Source organism: Phoca vitulina, unplaced genomic scaffold (genome assembly GCF_004348235.1).
Source record: "Phoca vitulina isolate PV1807 unplaced genomic scaffold, GSC_HSeal_1.0 scaffold2, whole genome shotgun sequence".
NCBI lineage: Eukaryota > Metazoa > Chordata > Mammalia > Carnivora > Phocidae > Phoca > Phoca vitulina.
This window is the reverse complement of record NW_022589705.1, coordinates 25,059,360-25,070,368: the sequence shown is the minus strand read 5'-3', so window position 1 is coordinate 25,070,368 and position 11,009 is coordinate 25,059,360. Positions and strand designations below refer to the sequence as shown.

Below are 11,009 nucleotides of genomic sequence, written 5' to 3'. Positions count from 1 at the left end.
GAGAGACTGGAGAAAAGCAGTTTCAAAGCCCCTTTACCCACCAACTCCAGAGAGTCCTGTGTTCAATTGGTTTCCTTCAATTTCTAGAAAGCAGAGCCAGTCAGGATGAAGCAGGGATTTTATTGTCTTTGCTCATTTACCTATTATGTCAGCAAATACCTATTGATCTCCTATTGTGTGCCAGGCACTGTTCTGGGAGCTGAAGATTCAGCAGTGACCCAATAAATTAAGCTCCACAGGACACTGTGCTCACTGCTGTGTCCCTACCACCTAGAACAGTGCCAGGCACATACTAGGTACTCATCAATATGTGTGAAGTTGATTTGAATTGAAATGGACAATCTACTGGTGGTCACCATGAGCCAGGCATACTTTGGCTGGGAGACGTTAGAATGAGCCCAAGTAGTCGGGATTTAGGTCAGAACCTTATTCCCTTATTCTTGGTTTCATTCTCGTAAAGGACTGCTTCAAATCAGCAAGAAACTCCCACAGGTGGAATAGAGCCAGAAATAACCCAAATTCCAATTTTTACTGCCCCTGATGCGTCTTTAGATTGAGACTTGCCTTAGGTGAGGCAACTAACCAATATCACATACTTTCTCTCCCTTCCAGTCTCCACAGAATCAAATAGTCCGGGTTGGATTGGGATGACAGAACCATATCCACATTTTATGGTCAAGGAAACTGGAACCAGGGAAGCCAAAGAAGTTGTCTAAGTCACACAATATATTGGTGACAGAGCTGTGACTAACATTCAATTTCTGGACCTAAGACCTGTGATTTCTTTATTTATCTGGGAGCCTTCTGGCCTATAAAAAAAAAAAAAAAAAAAGACCAAAAACCCACCCACCAACCAACCAAACCACAAAAACAACCCTGAAGTCCTCAGAAGTACCTATGTTCATGTGGGACCACTAGGGACTTTAAAAGGTAGGAGCTTAGTTTTGTATACCTAGTTTTTCTGTTAAGAAAGAAGGATCTTTGAGGTATAGAAGGAAAAAGCAAATGAAAATCAGAGCAATTGCATTTTACTCTCTTCTGGATATTGGCTTGCCTGCTTTAGTTTTAATACCCCATGGTAGTTTCTTTCAGTGCCAACTCCCACTACAGACTAAAACAAAGGCCTTTCCCCAATTCCCTGCCTAAATGAAAAGCAATAGGTCAGAGTCTTTTTTTTTTTTAAAGATTTTATTTATTTATTTGACAGAGAGATAGAGAGAGAGCACAAGTAGGCAGAGTGGCAGGCCAAGGGAGAGGGAGAAGCAGGCTCTCCGCCAAGCAGGGAGCCGGACGTGGGGCTCGATCCCAGGACCCCAGGATCATGACCTGAGCTGAAGGCAGCCGCTTAACCGACTGAGCCACCCAGGCGCCCCAATAGGTCAGAGTCTTAATACTTTATTAACTTAAAACATCATTCTAATAAATATGTATTAACAAACATAATGCACTCCAGAAGATCTAAAAACATTTACAAACCTCATCAAAGTAAAAATACCACTTTTTCTTCTTTATAGTACACACGGAGGGTCACTCCACATGCCTGCTAGCTTAGACATCTTAAAAATATCAGCTTAACGATAAAAAACTGAATATACACATGAATCTTGGAAGTATCTGTTCAGCTATTTTGTTGTTGTTGTTGTTTATTCTTGATAAAATCCAAACGTGTCAGAAAAGAAGGGTCAAGATTTTGTTTCATCTTCTCTGAATTCCCTAGGAGGGAAAAAGCAGATCCAGCCACTTGGAGGAGGTGCAACTGTTAGCTTCTGAAGGGCAGGGGCCGTAACTTTAATCTCTGGCTTCCCCATACCTAGCATAGGCCTGGAACCTGGTGGTCAACAAACACCTGCTGAGTGAGGGGGTGGTATCTTGTCCAGAGGTGTTGCTCTGTCCTCCCAGCTCCTCAGAGGGAGCCTTCACAAGCCTCCTGCAGAAAGGACTCTCCTGTCCTCTCACCACCAAGTCCACGCGTCTTCTGCTCCTGCTTGGAGCAAGCTGGACAGTGTATTTTGTAATTTCAAAAGCATGAAACTCCTTCCCCAAATCCGTTTCTGAACTAGTCTTCGAGTGGGAGAATTGATCCCTCCAAGATTTATAGGCAGCACCCAATAGAAAGGGGTTAACAGACTCCCCAGAAAGAAAAAAAAAGTAACACTCATTTTTCATTCTAGATAAAAACATTAGCATGTGTCCACCTTGTAAATGGTGACCCCTCCTCTTCCACACAAGTATCTGGGGTGGGGCAAGAGGAGGGTAAAAACCTGAAGGACTTTCCTGTCTGTGGAGCAGGGCTGGGAATGTGAAGAACTGCAGGGCCCGAGATTTTAGCTGATCTCCCCTTGACTTCGAGTCTTCAGGTGTCGGGGAGCCTATTTGGCGTGTCCAAAGCCCAGTGAGTCATTTGGTTCCCACTCTGGGCTGAACTTTGAAAGGGTAACTTATCGCTTCTTGCAGTTCCCAGAAGTAAGGTGAGGGGCTCACCCTGCTGGGAGTTTTGGACAGGATTGGAGGGCCTGAGAAGTCAGACGTGGACAGTGGCAAGTGGGGAGGCTGACCTCCGTAGTGTTGTGTAACTGCTGCTTGCAGCCAGTCAGGGCCTTCATTTGAGCCCATGCTGGGTCTCCCGGTGCCGCCTGAGGTCCACCTTCCTCTGGAAGCCCTTCCCACACAGGTCACAGCCAAAGGGTTTGAAGCCTGTGTGCTTGCGGCTGTGGGTGATGAGGTTGGAGCTCTGGCTGAACGCCTTCCCACACACCTGGCATTTGTGGGGCTTCTCACCTGCGAGGAGGGAGGAGGGGAGGGGAGGAAGTATGAGCTTATGATCAAGCTAGAGGGGATTCACTGTGACCCACATGCTCTTGGCAGCAGCTGGCTGCACCACAGTCTAAGGCCTTCAAGCAACTTGGAGGGTGACGTGTTGCAACGCAAGTCCTGGGAAGTCATGGGTGCACCAAGTGAAAGGGAGACTTTCTGAGTGGGGGTTCCCAGCAAAAGGCCTCAAACCGTTTCCTGCTAAACGGAAACAGCAAAGGCCACGTGCCCAGACTCACAGCTGAATCCACCCTGGCAAGACACCCCTGACTTTAGAAGCAGAGAGCTCCCACAGCAGATGTTCAATGTGGGGGTGGGGGCCATGTGACTCTGCTCTAATTCAGAGGAAGTTTTCAAATCTGAGTTTCCAAGTGGGTGTTGGTTTGTATGGACCAGTGAGCCTGCCTTCTTTCTTGCTTTTGAAGGACAATAGAATGTATCTGAAGCATAGACATGTCTCAAAGTCTTATTTTTAAAACTCCACATTTGGGTCACAAAGTATTTCTTAAATAGCGGATCCTTTCCAACTTGATTTTATTTTCTTTTTATAAGGATTCTTTATATCCTTGCAAGTCTTCACCATAAATTAATAAGTAACAAAGAGAAAAAGTGTCAGGGGCGCCTGGGTGGCTTAGTTGGTTGAGTGTCCGACTCTTGGTTTTGGCTCAGGTCATGATCTCAGGGTTGTGAGATCCAGCCCTCTGTCAGGCTCTGTCCTCAACACAGAGTCTGCTTGAGATTCTTTCCCTTTTCCTCTCCCTCCCCACACGCTCTCTCTCTCTCTTTCTCTCCCAAATAAATATCTTTTTCAGTGTTGCTGGTTGTTTCCTTCTTTTTATAACCTTGTAGAGGAGAAAAAATATCTTTTACCTCTACTTTTCTAAGTTCTAGACTGGGACCCCTGTAAATAAATTAAAATCTTAAAAAAAAAAAAAAAGAAAAGCAAGTTTTGTCTTCTCCCCAATTCATGTGCTGTTTAATATTTGGGTAAATAACATGAATTTCCAAAGAGCCTCAGCATGTAATTATTGTCAGGGCTTGGTCTTGGAAAAGTGCACAAAATAGATGAGGTTTGTTTTTGAGGAAACTTCTGTCCCTCTGCTGCACCCCTTTCTGTCTTCATGCTTCAGATTTCTTTAATAAGGAACCACCCATCAAAATTTAGCCTATCCCTTTAGGGTCAAATAAATCTGAGAAACAAATTCTAGCTATGATGTGAATGTTTGATAAAGACTTAATGTTTCATTCAGTCAAGATCCTAGTTGCATTTTGGGCCTGGGTGGCTCAGTCGGTTAACCGTCTGTCTTCAGCTCAGGTCATGATCCCAGGGTCCTGGGATCGAGCCCTGCATCATGCTCCCTGCTCAGCAGAAAGCCTGCTTCTCCCTCTCCCTCCGCTTGCCGCTCTGCCTACTTGTGCTCTCTCTATCTCTCTGTCAAATAAATAAATAAAATCTTTTTTTAAAAAAGTAAAAAAAAAATCCTAGTTGCATTTTGGTAAGGGTCTTGAATACCTTTACTCAAAAGGAGTGAGTTAACGGAAATTTCAGGTAAGGGGTCATGATTAAAGTAGGATATTTTTCTGGGTTTTCTGAAGGGGGTTTACACTGCCCAAACATATTTATAAGCATCAAAGGTAGATGTTTGGAACACACTGAAATTTGTTTTAAATCAGTATTCATATTCTGGAATAAAATAGTCAGAATTCTGGGTCTCTTGTACATGTCTTATTTACTATTAAAGAGACTGCTCCTGGCATTAAAACTGCCACCGATATACAATCAAAATGTTAGGTAAAGATCCCAGGATTGGAATCCAGAGCATTCCATGGCCCCAAGATTTACTCTCAGTCTGATCTTTGGTAAATCATTTCATCACCCTGAGTTTCATCACCCTAAGGCTACTTACTGGGGAGGCAGTGAGGATCAAAAGAAGGGATGGGGCGCCTGCGTGGCTCAGTCAGTTAAGCGTCTGACTCAGGTCATGATCTCAAGGTCCTGGGATCAAGCCCCATGTCTGGCTCAGCGGGGAGTCTCCTTGTCCCTCTCCCTCTGCCCCTCCCACTCATGCCCTCTTTATCTCTCTCTCAAATAAATAACTAAAATCTTTAAAAAAAAGGGGGGGGATAGATTTTTTTTAAGAAGGGATAGGTTTGAAAGCAGTTTGTAAATTATGAAGTATTATAATAGGTGAAGAGTTACCATTATTATGGCATGAACTTGCTGATATTTTGAAAAGGGCAGTCTACTGCCCAAACATATTTATAAGCATCAAAGGTAGATGTTTGGAACACACTGAAATTTGTGTCTACCAACCCTCATGACTCTGAAAATAGAATACAGTAAACAGTGGTCAAGATAATAGACATTTGAAGTCAGGAAGACCTGAATTTAAGTCCTGGCCCTGTTGCTTGCTATCAGGTCCCTGGACAGGTTACCTGACCCTTCTGTGCCTCACTTGCCTCATCTCTAGAATGGGGATAAGGAATAGTCTCTACCTCCCAGAGTTCTTGTGAACATAAAATGAGATAATGCATTTAAAAAGTGCTTAGCAGACAGCTTAGTAATATTTACCATTGTTTTTTCCTCCTCAATCAGAATAAGCTCTTAGACAGCAAGGAATGCAGCCAAGAGACCACACATAAGGCTTCCTGCTTCCCTAAAAGGCTGGGTGGGAGCCCTGGAGAAAGAGCTCACTCTCTGGAGCTTAGTAGTTCACCCAGAGCAGGCAGCAGTTGGAGCAGCAGCTAAACTAGAGGAAAATAGTCTTTGCAAAGATAGAGAACCTGAGGTTGGCCAGCTGAGTGGTTCTTCAAATGCAGCCCCACACCGAGGCCCCTCTGGGGAGAACCTTGTATGTAAATGAATCTAAGAGAATCTGCCTCCTTGTTTTCTTGAACACACTGCAGTGATTAACTCCATCTAGAAGGCCTCATCTACCACTCACTCTGTAGCCAGAATATCAGAGCAAAGGTGAATTATATTGGCCTCAGGAGGAAGAAGAATGCTCTTCCACGCCAGCCTTCCCCAGGTGTTTTCGGACAAGCCAAGGGCTTTCAGCTTACCAGTGTGGATGAAGGTGTGTTTCTTCATGTCTGACTTCTGGTGGAATCTCTTGCCACAGTACTGACAAGGGTAGGGCCGGGTGTCTGAGTGGATGAGCAAGTGTGTAGACAGCGTAGATGACCTCTTGAAGCTCTTGCCACAGATCTTACAGTCAAAGCTGCGTTCCTGTGGATAGAAAGATGTGGCATTCCTATTGTAGTCATGTAGGCTGCCGTCTTCTTCACCACCAACCCGACCATAAAATCCCCCAAACCAGGGCTCCCCCTTCCTTCAGGCTCCCCTTCCACTTAGCCTGCCCCATCATCCCTGGCTCCAGATTTATTTCCAACCTCCACCCTCCCCACCCCAGCCTCTTCCCCTTTAACACTTTTTCTACCCAAACACTTTTCACCCACAACCCTCCACACCCCATGGCAAAAACGTATCCCCACCCTGCTTTTTTGACACCCATTTACAAACACTTCTCCACCCTCCTCAACAGGAGGCTTAGACTTCAGTCACTTGAGACCACCGCGCCCTCTAGCCCTTGTTGAGAGAGATTGGAGAATGGTACTCTTTTTAGTAAATAAGTTTCTGTAAGTAAGCATTCACTTGTCATAGTTACTTGTGTACTTAATTGCTTATCTACCCTCGTCACTCAGCTAAACTGAAAAATTCCGTGGGGGCATCCTGTCAGGGACCTGCTGTGTTACAGGATTCTCAAGAGCCTAGCAGCTGGAAGTTGGACAACAAATACTAATAAAGAAATGCATGAAATAACAGCAGGACAAATATGCTCCTGGATGCTCTCAATGAGCCGACATCCCTTCCTTTCAGTTGGGAGGGGTCAATACAGATGAAGTGACAGCCATTTGGTGAAAAGAAGTGAGGCAAAAAAAACCAGAGCTAATAAATCTGATGTATCAGCAGCAAGGGCGCATAGAAACCCTCCTCAAACCCAAAGTAATGATCTGGATCACCCTCTGGAGGCTTACAATGATGTGACACCAAACTCTAGGGCTGCCTCGAAGCCTGAGCCGGCCACCTTTCCGTACACACCTACATCTGGGCAAAGGGACATGGTGGAGGAGACTGGGGGCAATCCGGTGAAGCCCAAGGGAAAAGCTGCCAGGAGGAGTGGCCGGTGCTGCACAGACAAGCAGAACATCCCCGAATGTGAAAACCTGAACAGGGCCGCGCGCGGCCATACGCCCCGCGCTTACCTGCGAGTGTACGGCTTTATGCTGCTCCAGGCTCACCGCGTGCCCGAAGGTCTTGCCGCACATTTCGCACGCAAAGGGTCTCGTGCCGCTGTGGGACCTGCGCACGTGCACCTCGAGCCCGTGCGGCGTGGAGAACACCTGAGGCGGGTGGGGCCGGGGAGAAGGCCGCTGAGAGGGGCCAAGGGGCGTGGGCCGGGGGCGCGGGCGCGGGCGCGGGGCCGACGAAGCCAGGCGCGCGGGAGCCTCACCTTGCTGCACTTGATGCACTTATAGGAGCCGCCGCCCAGTAGCAGGCGGGTGCACAGCAGCTCCGACTCCACCTTGACGCCGGCGCCCTTGTCCGCGTGCAGCCCGTGGCCGCGCTCCGCATACAGCCCTCCCGCCGCCGCCGTCGGCCGCTCGTACAGCCCCGCCGCCGCGGGCCCGAAGTCGCCGTAGAGCCCCAGGCCCGCGCCGCCCGCAGCGCCACCTCCTGCGCTGCCTCCCCCGGGCGCCCCGGCCCCCGCGCCGCCCGCAGCCCGCTCGGGGCCGTAGAGCGCCGCGGGGTGGCCTGGCTCCGGGGCGCGCTCGCAGAAGAGGCCCAGGCCGGCGCCGCGCTCCAGGGCCGCGCACGGCCGGTAGCTGTGCACCAAGTGCCGCAGGTCAGAACCCGCCAGGCCGCTCCAAGAGTACGGCTTGAAGGGGAGGGGCAACGGCTGGGCTTCGTCCAGCGAAGGGCACGCCGACTTCTCCGAGGCTGTGGAGGCACAAGGGGGCGTCCGGTTAGGCTTCAGACGGCGGGGCGGAGGCCGCCCGGCGGCGTCTGCCAGTCGCCCGGCGCTGGTGGAGTCCTCCGTGCGCCAGACGCCGCACTAGGTGCCATGACGCCCCCGGGATAAAACGCGGACCCGGTCTCTGGGGCCTCGAGGATCACTGGAGGCGGCAGGGCGGCGAACGGATAATTAAAATGACATCGGTCGAGGAGATGGGTAAATTTGGCGCCAGGGCAGCGGAAACGACGTTAAGAGGGTCCTTTCTGGCGGGACCCGAGCACTTCGCGGTCCCGCAGAGAAAAGCGCGCCAAGCTGTCTGTGCTGGAGAAATGTTCTGAGCTGAGCTAAGCGGGAGAACGTGGCCACAGTTAAGGTCTGGACAGCGCTCCTGCGCAGAGGGCCCAGCGCCCAGTGCCAACACTCTCCCGGCCCCTACAGGTTCCCCACTCCGTCCTTTTTCTTTCCGGGATAGATAAGGAGGGAGGGGAAAGGACCAATAAGATGCGGCCTGGCCTACCGAAGACATCTGTTTGAAAAAAAACCGGGAAGGTGTTAACATTCCTAACAGTTATTAAATAGCCAGTGCAGGTAGCAAAGGGGCAGTGGGAAGAGCGTTTGGAGCTTGAACTGCCTGCCAAATACTCCTATACTCATTCCTGTCATAGTTTTATGGGGGGAAAAATCCAAATTTTTCATTAAGGTTTAGCCACCACCTGCCAGGGACATGGCTTTCCCATATTCGTGGCCTTCTGCACCCCCTGCACAACGTAAATTTTGCTAAAACCAAATACCCAACGTATCCTTTCTCCATTTGCATACGGATTTACAAATCTGTTCCCACCCTACACTCCAGGCTAACCGTTTCAGTGACAGGCTGCACCCCAAGTTTCAGTCGGAGAGATTCCGGAAGCACCCAGTCTTGCAGGGCCGTGTCCTGCACAGCCTAGAAGAATCCCCCACTCGCAGGCTCCCAGACACACTCGCTGGAGTTATGGCTTTAGCCAAGTCAACGCACTGAGTGTGGGATGGGGTTGGGGCTGTCTTTTAAAACTAGTGAATGCAATCTGGAAATAACAGGCACTTGGCAGAATCCGGCTAGTTTGCGTTCTCCTTCCCTGGCCAGAAACCAAGGCTTGCTCCCACCCAACGTTTTCGCAAACCTCAATTGCTGTCTGGAAATTAAGCCCACGGACTGGTCCCCAAGACTAGGCCAACCCAGCAAAACGAAAACTGAAACAGGCCCCCCGATCCGCGCCTACGAAGACTCAGAGGAGGGCAGAGATTTTCAGCCCCACCCGTCCCTCTTGCTTGGCACCCAGCTCTGCCAGGACCGTTGCTGCGGGAGCCAGAGGAAGTTTTAAAGACTGACCAGGTCTCCGTTTGAGACTCGGAGGTCTGATTTTGGGGATCCCAGCTCTTTATAAACAGTGAGCTGATGAGAAAACGAAATGTCGAGGTTGCTGTCGGTCAAGACGACTCATTTATTTTCTCTCACCCACCATCTCTGCCAAACGAATCTTAACGAATGAACAAGCCGGGTCCAGCCGCCTCGGATCCAAGCAGCAGACCCTGCGAACAGGCTAACTCAGTCCCGGTTCAAAGCCAGATGCCTCCCCCATGGGCCCCCTTACCCCATAAACAAGCGCTCTCCTCTCGGAAAGACTCTCTGCCATCCATTTAGCATTTCTCCACCCAAAGCCGCCTCAGTTTATTCCTTGCCGCCTCGGCCCCAGAGCTCCCAACGGGTTCCTACCTGGAGACACAGAGGGCGACGGAGGCCTCCAGAAGTCCTCAAACTCTGAGCTCCGGTCGCAGACGCTGCCCTCACAGCTGCCCGGGGATGCGGAGGATCTCTCTGGAACCTCGGTCAACTGTGACTCGGGGGACAGACGACGCCGGGGCTCTGTCTTCGCCCCGTCTGCGCTCGAGGTGCTGTCTGCGGAGAGGAGGGAGGATAGGAGCTCAGGCTGGGCCTGATTGGGTTCTGAAGTGGCGCCCCCCAGACCGTGGCACCCTGGCGTCCTCCTCTTTTCCCAGACCTGGCTGGGAACCCTTCCGGATCCGAGGGCGGGAGCAAAGAGGCTGTGGCACCTAGGCGACAAGCCCGGAAGGGACCCGGACGGTAGGAAACAGAAAAGGCAGCAAAGAGGGCATCAGGGTCTCCCTGCCGGGTTCCTGGGGGATGGTGTGGCGGGGCTCAGAATCTACATCCCTGGGAGCCCCGCCCGGCCCCCGCGCACTCTGTACCTGCTCCGCCTGGCGCCAGGACATTCTCCAGGCGGAGGGAATAGTCGCGTCCCGGGGAGCGCGGCTGGTGGTAACTGTGAGCCTTCTTGCTCTTGACAAGGAACGAACGCGGCATGGTGGTCCGGCGCGCTCTCCACTCCGCTCCCTGGAGCCGCAGTCAGCCCACTGTTACCCGGAGCGCTTGCTCAGCCCCAGCCAGGCGGAGACCTGCGAGAGGAGAAGAACCGGGTGGAAACGCGGGTCAGCACGCTCCGGGGCCCGGGACTGGGCAGCCGGGTGGAGAGAGAGCTCCGGCCGGGAGGAGGGAGGAAGGCCCGCAGGAGGAGGGGCTTTGCCCCGCTGCGCCGCGCTCACCAGGTGGCACTCGGACAGGTGGCGCGAGCCCGCCGCCGCCGCCACAGCTGAGCGGTAAAACCCGTCCCGGGGCCCAGGCTCAGGCCTCTTCCTTCTGCCCTGCCCACACCCCTTGGCCCCTCCCCTTCCCTCGCAAAACTCGCTCTGGCAATCAAACTCTCCGGAGAGCCGATGTCCCCAACTGGCCAGTTACCCCCGCTCGACCACTCACTGCCTGCCTGGCCCTGTTTTCGGGCTGGGGAAGAGGGCAGGGACGCGCTGATCAGTTTAAGGCCGAGGGATGTGTTCGCGCTCGAGGACCGGGAAGGGGCTAGGAGCCAAGCCCTTCTGGAGCCCGCTAGAAACTGGAGGGGGGTGGGAGGGGAGGGGCGCACTAGGCAGGCTGAGGAGCAGGGTCGGGTGACAGCAGCAGAGGAGCTGAGGGCAGCAGAAGCTGGAGAAAGAAAGGCAGGAGAGAAGAGGAACAGGAAGGTGGTGGGAGGGGGTATGACAGGACCGACCCCGGCCCCCGGTGGAACTCGCATCCCGGTGATCTCCCTCGCCCCTCACTCGTGCCTCACGCGAGGAAAAAGTTGGTCT

The 11,009-nt window shown here is 51.6% G+C and overlaps 1 protein-coding gene across 1 annotated transcript; it reads right to left on the bottom strand.

Annotated features, from left to right (window-relative positions):
- Positions 1-1,381: 1,381 nt before the first annotated feature.
- Positions 1,382-10,487, bottom strand: GFI1 (growth factor independent 1 transcriptional repressor). The gene is made up of 7 exons (XM_032416181.1): positions 10,431-10,487; positions 10,077-10,283; positions 9,583-9,765; positions 7,326-7,813; positions 7,078-7,215; positions 5,875-6,040; positions 1,382-2,778 (listed from the first exon to the last, which is right to left on the bottom strand). Exons 2-7 carry the CDS (start codon positions 10,189-10,191, stop codon positions 2,600-2,602), a joined length of 1,269 nt encoding a protein of 422 aa, XP_032272072.1. The 5' UTR covers positions 10,192-10,283; positions 10,431-10,487; the 3' UTR covers positions 1,382-2,599.
- Positions 10,488-11,009: the final 522 nt, after the last annotated feature.

What these genes read in the sequence shown, in the direction of transcription:
- GFI1 (XM_032416181.1), bottom strand. Translation starts at nt 10,191, where the DNA reads ATGCCGCGTTCGTTCCTTGTCAAGAGCAAGAAGGCTCACAGTTACCAC. An exon ending in AGTGCATCAAGTGCAGCAAG is followed by an intron (nt 7,216 to 7,325) that starts GTGAGGCTCCCG and finishes CACCCGCCTCAG; the next exon opens with GTGTTCTCCACGCCGCACGG. An exon ending in ACACACCTTCATCCACACTG is followed by an intron (nt 2,779 to 5,874) that starts GTAAGCTGAAAG and finishes CCCTCCTCGCAG; the next exon opens with GTGAGAAGCCCCACAAATGC.